This window comes from Rhamphochromis sp. 'chilingali', assembly GCF_963969265.1.
Source record: "Rhamphochromis sp. 'chilingali' genome assembly, chromosome: 1".
NCBI lineage: Eukaryota > Metazoa > Chordata > Actinopteri > Cichliformes > Cichlidae > Rhamphochromis > Rhamphochromis sp. 'chilingali'.
This window is the reverse complement of record NC_137929.1, coordinates 62,728,752-62,742,719: the sequence shown is the minus strand read 5'-3', so window position 1 is coordinate 62,742,719 and position 13,968 is coordinate 62,728,752. Positions and strand designations below refer to the sequence as shown.

At 43.8% G+C, this 13,968-nt stretch overlaps 1 protein-coding gene and 1 long non-coding RNA gene across 2 annotated transcripts in view; one reads left to right on the top strand and one right to left on the bottom strand.

Moving 5' to 3' along the window:
• Positions 1 to 87: 87 nt before the first annotated feature.
• On the top strand, positions 88 to 7,243 carry LOC308394960. Its single transcript, XR_013971324.1, has 3 exons — positions 88 to 202; positions 4,465 to 4,522; positions 5,509 to 7,243. It is a non-coding gene; the product is annotated as an uncharacterized lncRNA (long non-coding RNA).
• Positions 7,244 to 10,307: 3,064 nt separating this feature from the next.
• LOC308409534 (putative nuclease HARBI1) overlaps positions 10,308 to 13,968 on the bottom strand; it is a gene marked incomplete at both ends in the record, with an annotated part of 126,978 nt that continues 123,317 nt past the window's right edge. The window contains 3 exons of the mRNA XM_080902351.1: positions 10,308 to 10,690; positions 10,771 to 10,882; positions 10,968 to 11,080. Coding sequence (XP_080758477.1) covers positions 10,308 to 10,690; positions 10,771 to 10,882; positions 10,968 to 11,080 — 608 coding nt within the window. The remainder of the gene's footprint in view (positions 10,691 to 10,770; positions 10,883 to 10,967; positions 11,081 to 13,968) is intronic.

Sequence of the window (13,968 nt, the reverse complement as noted above, 5' to 3'; positions counted from 1 at the left end):
ATACACCACAGAAGTAAAGGATTTGCCTACTATCGAGGCTGTGGATATCACCAACTACTTGGTCCTCCAGACTTCTTACTACACTAGGCAGCAAATGAAAGCTTTCAAGAGTCTGGAGGCGTACAATTTTTTTGTCAGCGGGTGGGTCCACAACCTTGGAACAAAACGTCTCCGTGATGGATACAGTTTGGTGTTTGCAAGGGTGAGTGTTTGTTCTTATATTGCTTTATCTTAAACACGCTAACAGTTAGCGGTAGCGGCTTTAACGTCAACAAACATGCCACATCCTTAGGACTTCGTTAGAGTGACAGTTGTTTGTTTCAAGGTAAACCATTCTCAGCGGTCTAACGAGACACCTCTGAAGGGTGTCTCGGGCTCTCAGCCGTCTGTTGCATATCCAAAATCGCCTCTGCACATCGATGCTGTTCTGCCTTAAGCTTCATTCTTTTCTCTCGTTTGAGAACTGATTCCGATCTGGGTTTTCGTTCGTAGCCGAGATTGACCGTCGGAGCCCAGTCCTCCGACTCTTCGTCATCCAAAGCACTTGGGCAGCCTATAGTCCCAATCAAGTCAATATTAGACTACTAACTTAAAAGCACTAAGTAAACGAGAATTTAACGACAACCTAATGCTAATAAGTTCGTTTGCAAACATAACATTACCTCTGACGAAGTGGTCGCTGCAGACACGGGCATTGGCGGACTCTGCTCCTCCCGACTGTAAACGTAAATTTAAAATCCATTTTTTCCTACGTTTTTCGGTTAGAATTTTCCATTTTTCTCCTCTTCGTTGGGCTATTTTTGGTACCCTAAAATACCGTTTATCAGTTTCTCTGGTCGACCTACTGGAGCATCCGTAAACACAACAGGACATAGGCATTTTGCGTACTGTCTGTCTGTGATTTTGCGCTTATCTTTTTCACTTCCGACCGCCAGTCAAATTTCGCGCTTTACGTCTACGTCAAATGAAACCTAGCTATTCAGGTTCGGCAGCCCTAAAGTACGCAGCCTTAACGGTCCACAAGGGCCGCGTACTCAAAGACCGCTAAGGCCGGAAGTGCGAGGCTTGTGAAATACCGGTCGATCTCCGTCGCGCTGCCCAGGTTGCCTAGCAACCATGATACTAACCGCTGGAAACGTTTCATACAGCTTTGTTTGAGAGAAATGAAGGAGAACATATTTTGTTCATTTGTTCGTTTGTTTCTACACGAGCTTTGTGTGATTTAATAAGTATCTGAGGCTGAGACCACATGACTGTAAAACATGATTGTTGGGCTTCATTTCTGTACTGAACAGTCATTTTAAGATTAGCTAGTAAATAACAATTATGTTGTTCATGAGACTAAAGTCAGTGTAAATATAATATGGCCAATATTATAGTTATTATATTAATCATTATTAGTTATTACAGCAGTGAACTTGAACAATTCACTTTTATTGTCACATGTGCAGGTAAATGGCCTGCATTTGTATAGCGCTTTTCTAGTCCATAGGACCCCAAAGCGCTTTACACTACATTCAGTCATTCACCCATTCACACACAGGCGATAGCAAGCTACATTGTAGCCACAGCTGCCCTGGGGCGCACTGACAGAAGCGAGGCTGCCGGACACAGGCGCCACCGGGCCCTCTGACCACCACCAGTAGGGGTTAGTATCTTGCCCATAGGATCCCAGGCTGCCCAGCCAGGGTGCAGCCTGGGATCGAACCACCGACCTTCTGATTACTGGCTGACCTGCTCTGCCACCTGAGCTACACTGGTACAGCACATGTGAGTGAACTCTGTGTCAAACACTGAGCTTCAGTAAAGATTCAAGTTTCAGTTATTTATATTTCCCATCACCATAAATCTTCACTCAAAGACAAGAATCTTTTACAGTGTATAAATACGTATAGATGTATCATATGTAAGAGACAAATATTGTTCATTTAATTTGTTGGCATTACTAAATTTGGCTCAATGCTTACATATATGTGCAAAATGAAAATGTACGAGCTGTGATAACTGTTTCTGATAGAATGAAGAGTAGACTGATATATTAAATATTCCTTTATTGGGTGAGAAAATCAGACCATGTCATAACTGCTTTAAGTCATGTAACTACAGGGGTCCAACAAAGAATGGCCACGCATCATACTGATGTCTTCGGAAATTTATTTCTCTCTCTCTCTCACTCTTATTGTCTTCAGACACCGTGAAAACTGAAGAAACACAAAGTTTACAACATAAATGTTTTGAGCTTATCAGTCTCTCATATCAGTGTCCATAAACAGTCTTGTGCAAGCAGAACAGAGAAAATGCACAATAATGGATATCACAAAAATGTCCTCTCATTACCACTGTAGAACACGTATGCAACATTATACAAACAATATACACGAAACCATACCGTTTGCGCCTCTTGGACCACATGCAGAATAACATTAACGCTGAGGCTGTAGATGCATCGGTAGCCATGTATCCATGCTAGCTCCACAATGCCATGGTTGTGCTCTCAACCAAACTCTGGTCATGTGACAATTACAAACTTCACCTCAAACAAACTTTACAGCACTTTACATATTTAACAAACCCATATTTTGTAATCACATATTTTAGACATGTTTTTTAATTAATGTTAAACTTTTATCATCTTATCTTATAAATAAATGAACTAAATTAAGCATGAATTTATCACAGAAACATGAAATAACCAACTTTATTTTAACTGTCTCAGGGACAGTTACAAGTCATACAGAATAGATATCAGAGCCTTAAACAGGCTGACTTCTACTAAATGGGTCAAACTGGGCAGAAAGTCTACAAACACATAACATCCTTATAGAATATGATGTAACATTATAGATCAACTTACCTCAGAATATATAAAGCATATAAACAATCACAGCAATATGATACAACAAACACAGCAGTGCTACTGATCCAAAATACTCAAAGCTTCATATAACTGAAACAAACATTTATTTTTAGCTCCATTCTGCTGCTGATATATACTTTAGGTTTCTGAACATTAAACTTGTTGCTGCCTTTCATAGTGTGTAACCTGAAGGCCCTAAGTACTTTCTCCCACACTGAAAACACTGGAATGATCAAATTATTTGAACATTACCTAATAAGACTGATTCAGGACAGACAATTAATTATTTTAAACTTATCTAGCAGTCCTTCACAAACAGGAAACAGTCTGTCTATTCTCTCCATCTGTCAGCTGCTGCTGGCTCTTCCTCCTCCTCTTCCTCACACTGTTGAGTTTGTCCTGGTGGATCATCAGGGGTGCAAAGCCTCACAGATGATGTGCAGCAGTGGGTCCCTCAGTCTGTCCTCACTCTGGACACTTGCAGTCGTCACACATGGAAATCAAATGTGTGATAAGCTGCAGGATTCAAACACAAGTGTAACTTATAAACACATGTTCATACTTTTATTCCACAATCAGAGAGAAAGAAGCAGAGAGAGAGTGCAGGACAGACAGGTGACAGTCTCAGGTGTACACACTGCTGCAAAACAGCACAAAAGAAGGAGGATTTAGTTTGTGTTATTACAAAACAAGAAGAGTTTCCAGATGATACAGTGGACACATGTGTGACTGCTGTGATTAAAGCATCTTTCTTTCAGCTTAACGAGTGAACCGTCAGCTCGTTCAAACACACGTTAAAGTCCATTTGGCTCGACACCACCGAACAGAGACAGCAATATAACACAGCTAACATTAACAGTGCAGTGAATCCTGCTTGTGCCGTGATATTCAGGACTGAAAACCGAGCAGCATCACTGACTTTCATCTTGTTGTGTTTGTGGATATATGACTGACTTTAATTATCAATAAAATGATCACATTCTCTGTAAGATTAAGGTCGACTACTGAACAGCATATATTTTAAAGTAAAGACTTTTAAATCAAGTTAGTACAAACATCACTAATGTCACATGACTTTGCCGACCATTATTTGCAGCATTACGGGTGGAGGATAGTCCTCCCCCTGCTGTGGGAGATGTTCACACCTGTGCGTCCAAACTGCAAATGTATGGAAGAAATATAGTATCATCAGAATCAGACACTGAATTCTTATCCTCCAAATTTCCCTGCAAAAATATTCACCTGCAAAAAATTCACCTGAAAAAAATTCACCTGAAAAAAATTCATCTGCAAAAATTCAACTGCAAAAATGATGAACTTTAATGACCCAAGCCAGAGCAATCAGCACCAGATCGAGTCGAGTGGCTCTCAGCCAATTAAATTACGCTGTTTGATCACATGACACCGTTAGCCAGCAGTGTGTTTCCTAAAAGAGAGCTGTTTAAAGGCGAGTGATTAAGTTTTTCTCCTAAATAGAGATCATTACAGAACGCCTAGTCCTATTTAAAATCCCAGTTATTTTTATTTTATTTTATCATCTACTCGAACTAAGGAAAACGTTTGACTAACTCAATGACAATTTCCATGCCTCCCATGCCTGACTGCAGAGGCAGTTTTGAATTTAGGAGCGCCAAGATGGCAGCGGCAAACCCTGGCGGCTCTCCGGTAAGTATATTGTTTTTCATCTTCAATTTTGTCTTTTGAAACCTTAACTTTATTTAAATCCGTTGCTCACGTATAAAGTACACAGACGGGGTCTTTGCTCAACTCGTCTGAGGCGTGTCTCACTAAGCGCTACATGCTAGCATCCTGCTAACCGAGCTACCCTTTACATGCTGTGCTTTAGAAAATAGGATACTCGTTAAAAAAATACTCCGCAGATATTGATAGATAGACGAACACTGCAAATATAATGTTGGAAACGAGAACGGCCTTTGGTGAAGGGGTAAAATACACCATGAATAAAGCCATAGAGTTAATGGCTGCCATGGTTGCAGAACGGCCGGATTTAATGACAAGAATGGGGAAGAGTGAGGTGAAGTGAACCAAAGCCAGAAAACACAATCAGACAAGGCGGCAAAAGGGCAGTGATCTGTCCATCAGTATGAAGTTGGTGTGTGCTTTGGTGAACAAAAACTCCAGACCGGTAGCAGGAAGATGGGAGACTCGTGTTTCACTGGAATAGTGGTGAATTAAAACATCCTTTGTTGGGGACATGTATGGACAGGTGAGACAGAGGCAGACCAGACAGTGAAGAAAACAAGGCAAACATTAGAAATATTAAAACGGAAATATAGGATTAATATAACATACAATTTGGGAAAATGTAAGGAACGCAATGTAAATGATATTGTAAAGTCATTCAAACAGCATACTCTGATTAAAAGAAACATGTAATTGGGTAGGATAATAATAATAATAATAATAATAATAATAATAATAATAATAAACGTGTACAAGTTGGGTATGTATACCCAGAATTTAACAACTATAAAGTTGTAGCATGCCAGACCATCTTGATTGAATGTAACTTTGCTCCACACAAGTTTTTTGTTAGACATATTCATATTGTTATCTAATAAATGATACATTCTTAGATTTTATCGAACGTTAATTTATAAATTGTTTCTGTCTTTATGTGTTTGTTTCAGATTATGCAGGATGAAATTATTCGGTCAGCAGTTGCTGACAGTTGCTAACATCATCCAACCAAACTGCTGCTGTTGCTGCTGCGATGAATCAGAATACAAGGTACTTTAGCAAGACTTATGAGTTAATCCTACATTCAACTAAATGGACAGCTGGACAGGTTCATACAAAATATTAGATTAGGCCAATTGTCCTATACATATTTTTTGACCTAGGGGTGGGATTGATTGTGAACTGGAAAGGGAAAATTCTTTTTTTTTTTCTTCTTTTTTTTGCCTGTCCCATTTGGTTCTTTAGCCATCAGAATTGTTGTCTGAAGACCAACAAGGATACCCAATGGATTTACTTTGCCAAATGGATCATCGTGGCATTGCCATATTGGTCCATTTGATCGACCTTTGTTTTTAATTATTTATTTTATTTTATTTTCAGTTGTTACAGATGGGACAGACATGAGTGAGGGATAGGAAAGGGGAGAAAGAAAGAGGAATGAAAAGAAAAACAGAAGGGGAGAGGGACAGTGAGAAAGGGGAAAAATAAATAAATAAAATAAAATCTCCTGGATCACCTGTTGAGAGAGAAAGAATAGAAAACAAGCAAAAAAAACCCAAAGCAACATACTAAACACAACACCATCGCATTAATCTAGCTAAGTGTAAACAGCAGTAAATACTAAATATTCAATGTTGTTGTGCAGCACGCAGGACAGACAGCGCACAATGTGCTTTGAAGTAGCAGCCAAGAAAGGTGTAATTTAAGTCTACGAGCAGTGAACATCCGTGTGCACACCTGTGTGGATCAGCGCGTTTGTATTCAAATGGTTTCCACATGTAATGGTCTGCAAGAGCATGTAGCGAGCCATAGCCCCGTCCCCCAGGGCATGAAGCAGGCATGGAGGAGATCCAGGCCCCAGACATCCAGAGGCCCCAGAGCACGAGAGCCCAAGGAGGACCACAGGAGGAGCATCCATGCCACCCTCATGGGAAGGGCGTAGGATCCCCAGACGAGGCGTCACCCAGTAGCCACCGAGCAGAAGCTAGAGGGGGCTGCACCGGCGTGCCCGCCGGCTCTGCCGGCAGCCAGCTGCGCCAGAGTGAACTGAGCCGCAGGCCCAGAGGCCGGAGGCCCAGAGGGCCCCCCACACCCCGGAGGAGGCCTGACCGAGCAACAGGCGCCAGCAATGCACCGACCCCTGAGAGCATCAGTCACCGGCAGGGAGTGTGGTGAGGGGAGATAGGCCTTGGAGGGCCTGGGAGTTCCCAGAGAGGTGGAGTCTAAGACCCGACCTGACATATAGACACAGACAAACAGGCACACACAGACACAAACATGCGTTCCCACCCTCATGCACACATATACAAACACTCAGCACTCACCCAACGTAAGGACTGACATAAATGGACATGTACACACAATCACACTCCCCAAACATACTCTACACCCCGGGTCCAGGTACCCTCGCCCCCAGAGGGGGAAACAGAACCCAGACCCAAGAGATGTTACCCTTCCCCCCGGGGTGGAGGCAAGCAGACCGTCCCAGGCTCCACAGCAGCAGGGAGGCCAATCGGATAGCCAACAGCACATCAAGAAGGCTCAGGGCCTTCTTGATGTGGGGATGGTTTTCGCTCTGTATTGTAGCGTCCTGATCCTGATGACATCCAGTTTGTGCTCCAGTGGATGATGAGAGTCAAACCTTAGATACTGATCCATATGCGTAGGTTTACGGTACACGCCAGCTTTTAGATGTTCCCCATTACTGATGGAAATGATGGTGGTCTTCAATCAGTGGGTTTTGGTTAGTGGTTGTTGATCAATGGTCATGAGAGCTTTGCATAATTATGATCAAGGAACTGACTTCCCAGCCCATTGTTGATTCAGTGGGCTGGTTTCAGTCATTATGCAAATGTACTGTTTATAAGATTTGGGGAAACCTGCAGTCAGCTGAGACTGAAGAAGTCACCTGGATGAGTGACGAAACGTTTCTCCCACAAAACGCTACGTCCAGATGAACAGATTCAACTTTTGGAGATTTACTTTGCTGGATGATTGAGAATGCATCAAGACGAAATATTGTTTGCTCTGGGTCTAAACAGAGTGTGTTGTGTGTGACGTCTTCTTTTGCGCATGCGGGCCGCTTTGAGGGTTCACACTAGAGCGCGTTTGCTGTCGCATTTTATTTATAGTGTGAACAAGCAGACAAAAAAATCAGATTTGATCAAAAAATTGGAATTAAGCATTAAGACCTGCAGTGTGAACGTAGCACCAGACACAACACCGGGACGCTGCGCTTATTGTGACGGGGGACTTTAATAGCGCCAACCTCAAACGCGCAGCGCCGAACTTTTATCAACACATCACCTGCCCCACCAGGGGTGAAAGGACACTGGACCACTGCTACACTACGGTCAAGGACGGCTACAAGGCACAATCCCGCCCCCCGTTTGGCAAATCTGATCACGCCGCCATCTTCCTCATGCCAAAATACAAACAAAGGCTGAAACAGGAAGTTCCGGTTCAGAGGAAGGTCGCGCGCTGGACGGATCAATCGGTGGCCGCGTTACAGGACGCACTCGATGACGCAGACTGGGGCATGTTCAGAAACAGCTCCGACGATGACGTCAACGTGTTTACGGAAGCGGTTGTGGGATTCATCGGGAAACTAGCGGATGATACCGTGGAGACAAAGACTATCACAACGTTTCCCAACCAGAAGCCGTGGGTGGATAAAACCATCCGCGACACTCTGAGATCCCGCACCGCTGCCTACAACACGGGACTCATGACGGGGGACATGGACCCGTACAAAGCCGCGTCATATAACGTGCGGAGGGCGGTGAAAGAGGCGAAGCAGCGCTACGGGAGGAAACTAGAGTCACAACTCCAACAGAGTGACTCTAGGAGCCTGTGGCGGGGACTAAGGACAATAACGGACTATAAAGCACCAACAACCGGTATGACGAACGCGGCCGTGACTCTGGCAGACGAGCTGAACACTTTCTATGCTCGCTTCGAGGCTGCAGCTAAGGTCTCCAACAATGCTAGTGTTAGCGGCGCTAACGGCTGCAGACAGGAAGATACTGCCAGCACCGGAAACGTGCTCGTCATCTCCGAGCATGAAGTAAGGAGAGCCTTCAAGAGAGTGAACACCAGGAAAGCAGCAGGACCAGACGGCATCCCAGGTCGTATCCTAAGAGACTGCGCATACCAGCTAGCTCCTGTGTTCACTGAGATATTCAACATCTCTTTATCTCAGTCGGTGATCCCCACATGCTTCAAAGAGTCCATCATTGTTCCTGTCCCGAAGAAACCCCACCCTGCTTCTCTCAATGACTATCGCCCTGTAGCCCTCACCTCAGTAGTGATGAAGTGCTTTGAACGCCTGGTCAGAGACTTCATCATTTCTTCACTACCAGACACACTGGACCCACTACAGTTCGCTTACCGTCCAAATCGTTCCACAGACGATGCCATCTCTCATCTCCTCCACACATCACTCACTCACTTGGACACTAGAAGGGGGAATTATGTTAAAATGCTCTTCATAGACTACAGCTCTGCATTTAACACCATAATTCCCTCCACACTCACCACCAAGCTGGAGCATCTGGGACTCAGCTCATCTATGTGTCAGTGGATTTCCAACTTCCTAACTGGCAGACCACAGGCAGTAAGGATGGGCGGACATGTCTCAGCCTCCACCACTCTCAGCACTGGAGCCCCCCAGGGGTGTGTTCTGAGCCCCCTGCTGTACTCTCTGTACACATATGACTGTGTGGCCACTACCAGCTCCACCACCATCATCAAGTTTGCTGACGACACCGTCGTGGTGGGCCTGATCTCTGATAACAACGAGACGGCCTACCTGAAGGAGATTAGGAATCTGGAGAACTGGTGCCAGAGGAACAACCTCCTTCTAAACGTCAGTAAGACAAAGGAGCTGATAGTGGACTTCAGCACTAAGCAGGAGAGGAACTACCAGACCCCCGTCATCAACGAGTGCCCAGTGGAGAGAGTGGACAGCTTCAAATACCTCGGAGTTCACATCACGCAGGACCTGTCATGGTCCTGTCACATCAACACCGTGGTGAAAAAGGCCCGACAGCGTCTCTACCACCTCAGACGCTTGAGAGACTTCCAACTGCCCTCCAAGGTGCTCAGGAACTTTTACTCGTGCACCATAGAGAGCATCCTGGCGGGAAACATCTTAACCTGGTTCGGGAACAGCACCATGCAGGACAGACGAGCTCTACAGAGGGTTGTGCGGTCAGCTGAGCGCACCATCCGCTCCGAGCTCCCTGACCTGCACTCAATCTACAGCAGGCGGTGCTGGACCAAGGCCAGGAAGATCGTGAAGGACCTCAGCCATCCCAACAACAGACTTATCTTATTCTTTCCCAGTTAAATTTACCCTTCATTCTAATTTGTGTTGTACAGTTATTTCATTTTTAACCTTAATTTATATTTTATTCCTTCCTAGTTAAATTTACCCTTTTTAATTTTTCATATTTATTTCCTATCTTATTCATAGCCTTTTCCTTTTTTGTTCTCTTTAGGTCACGAGCAGTTGTCCAAGCATTTCACTACATATCGTACTGTGTATGACTGTGTACGTGACAAATAAAATTTGAATTTGAATTTTTGAATTTGAAACATTGACAGCTGTTACAGAGGAGGAAGCAACAGAGACACTTTATGAGGTTTACATCTTTTAATACTTTGTGTACAGGAAATACAGGCGACCAATAAAGCCAGTTGAACAAAAAATCTGTTTATTCTTCTTTCAACATGTTGAGGTGATGGGTCAAAAGAAATGATTGTGACATATGGTGTCTCTGACTGTGCTTCCATCTTGTATGTCCGTGGGAGGGTCAGGATGTTCATGGTTTGGATCACTGCTGATGTTTGGTTCAGAAGGACAGTGTTCTCCTCTAATTGTGGCAATGTTGTGAAGAATCACACATGCCACAATAATGTCACATGCCCTTTCTGGGGTGACCCTGAGTCTTTGCAGGCACTGGAACCGGGCCTTAAGCATTCCGATAATCATTTCAATTCTGGCTCTTGTCCTGCAATTAGCCAGATTATATCGCTGCTGTGGGCCCGGTTCAGGGTCAGGGTAAGGGGTAAGCAAATAGGGTAAACATGGATACCCCCTATCACCAAGCAAGTAGCCAGTGAACTCTCCTAAGACAGAAGGATACACTTCAGTTCAAATGTCCCTGAAGCAATTGGTCTTTATATATTTTAAAGTATTCTCAACTCACCATGTCCAAATTTTGTGCTCAGTGTACATTCACGGAATATTTGTGAGTCATGGACAGAGCCTGGCCACTTGGCTTCCACATTTGTGATAATGTTGGCAGCATCATATATGATCTTCACAGTGCAGAGAACACAAATTAGCATCCATTACTATAATGAAATAATTTGTTAGTTTGAAATGCTACAGGGAACTATGTACCTGTACATTAATGCTGTGGAAAGACTTCCTGTTCACATAGTCTCCTTCATTTACTGAAGGAGCAATGATTGGGATGTGAGTGCCATCTGTACAGCCAATCACGCCTGGGAACCCTGAAAATAAATGTAAAATTTGAGTAGTAGTCCAAGTATCACCACATCATAAATTAAGTTTTGGTCATCCTGATACCTGCAATTTTGTGGAATCCCTCTTTGATGAATCTTGTGGGTCTATGACCGGGGAACACCACAGACGAGTGCAGGAGACGTTTCAGTGCAACTGTAACATTCCTGACTGCCCGACAGACGGTAGCCTTGGAAACGTGCTCAGCGTCACCAATATTATACAGAAAGCTCCCGTTTGCAAAAAACCGAAGTGCAATACATATAATATGTAATGAACTGAGAGAATGTCCGCGATGTGTCACATGCGTAATATATGGCCTGAGGATGTTATCCAAATAACTTATAGATTGTGCTGAGATACGGTAACGTTCGCACAGGAAATCATCAGGAAATGATAAAATGTCCAAACGCGCTCTGATCACTCTCTCCCGGCGGAGAGCTCTGCGGAGAATTTGGGCTTCACGATCTACTGGCTCTTCAAGGAAGAGGCACGCCATTTCCGACTCTTCCTACTGTCAGGTTTCCGACAAAGGGGCGGAGACAGTCAGGGTTAGTTGTAGTAAACCTGCTAGGGGGCAGGTTAGCTTCACGGAGTGTGTCGTCATAGTGACTCACTGAGGCTTCATCTGAACTCGCTTTGTGAAACCGAAAACCCAGAGTTTTCGTTAACTCAGGGTATACTTACTCAGTTTTTCCACTAAACCGGCTTCCTGAAACAGGGCCCTGGAGATAAATGCCATTTCAATGATAGATAAAGACAAAGAAATTGAGTAGGATTATTTCATATTCATTCTGTTTGTCTGTGTGTGTGCAGGCAACATGAGCCTGCACACATTAATTTTGTGATAAGTTTATTGAAAATTCTCTGTGTGTAAGTACAGTTTAGTGCTGTCTGATTATCACTCTGATTGACTGCTGTAGAAGTGAACAGTGTTACTTTGACCTTTAATCTCGCTGCGCTGTGTTGTTTCCTGTTTTTCAGATCACAAAATCATCACAGCTGAGTCTGGACAGGACGTCACTCTGACATGTCAAGCTCAAGTTCACATCGTCATAGTTGTAGAGTGGAGCAGAACTGACCTGGAAGATGAAAAACTTGTCCTTTTATATCAGCATGGATGACTTGTTCCAGATTACCAGCATCCATCTTTTGAGAACCAGGTGGATCTGAAGGACAGACAGATAGCTGATGGAGACGTGTCTTTGATTCTGAAGTGAAGAATGTGAGACAAGATGATGCTGGAACATACGAGTGTCATGTCATCAAGAGAGCTGGAAAACCTTTGAAGCTCATCAGCGTCATCAATCTGAAAGTTGGTTCTCCAAGTGAGTGAGGAGTGTTCAGTGTGTTTGAGATCTTCGGCTCTTTTAGCTGCGCTGCCTTATTGCTCCTAAATAGCTCTGTTTTCACAATCACTGAGATCCTTCTATTTTAGCCTAGCTGTGAATGATCTGTATTGGTAGTGTCCCGATTCGAAATATTGAGGCAAAGAACAAACCAACACTGGCCCAGAAGAGTTCAGTCAAATGATGATTTAATGAGTACATGTGTGGGAAGATGTACACTGCAACTCATCAGCATAGATCTTCTCCAAACAACTCAATTCAGAATAGTTTTATTCATCTCAGGGTTCAGCCCCTTCTGCGTCACAAATGTACATAATTATGCTTAAGTTACAGTAAATCATCATGTGGCGGAGGTGTGGTCCGGCGCGTGGCTGCAGGGGAGGAGTGGTGCAGTGGGCTCAACGATCATGATGATAACGACCTGTGTGTGGGTGTATCTGTGCCTAGCGTGTGTCACACATCACTTAAAAATAGCTAAAATAGACAGAGATGTTACTCTTTCCAGTACTTTCTTCCATACATGGTAATTAAATTCATTCTCCGAATAGCCCCTGGGGACTTTACACTTTCTTCACTCTTCTTCTGTCACTTTTTACTAGGCAAGCTCAACTGCAGGTAGAAGCTAAATGAATTCAAGGCCTTTGCTTACAAAGGTCTACATTTAAATCATATTTGTCTGTAAGCGTGAATGCTGTTTTAACCTTCCATTGCTCCAAATCACCTTACACAATAGATTGTGAAGACATCGCGCTTCACAAAGCTTGAAACCTTCAATAGACTGAGAATCAACTCTTATGAGCACAACTACTGATGTGACGTTCTGTGGGTGGACAATAAACTGGACTGGTCATGCAACACAGAGCACCTGTATAAAAAAGCCCAAAGCCGACTGTACGTCCTCAGGAGGCTGAGGTCTTTTAACATCTGCAGGAAGCTCCTGAGGATGTTTTACCAGTCGGTGGTTGCTGGAGTACTTTTCTATGCTGTGGTGTGCTGGGGGAGCAGCACAGCAAAGAAGGACTCATCCAGGCTGGAGAAACTGATCAGGAGGGCTAGCTCTGTGGTCGGCATGAAGCTGGACACTCTGGTGACAGTGGCAGAGAAAAGGACATTAAAGAAACTGCTGGACATTATGGACAATGCTGGGCATCCTCTGCACACGGCCATAAACAATCAGAAGAGTCTGTTCAGTGACAGGTTGCTTCTCCCCAAGACAAGAACTAACAGACTTAAAAACTCCTTTGTCCCACACGCCATCAAACTGTTTAACTCCTCTCTGGAGGGGAGAGGGAGGGGAAACAGGAGGACAAAGGAGGGGGGAACAACTAAGCTGTAGTGCCTCTTCACCTCACTGTACAATACCTTGTGCAATACTTTTTGTAAATAGTCAACAGTGCAATAGACTCAATACTTGAAATGTGCAATTCACTTGTATTTTTATTTTTTATTCCTATTTATTCTATTTATCCCCTTTGTATATTTTATTTATATTTGTCTCTGTATTTATATGTGTGTGTGTGTGTGTGTGT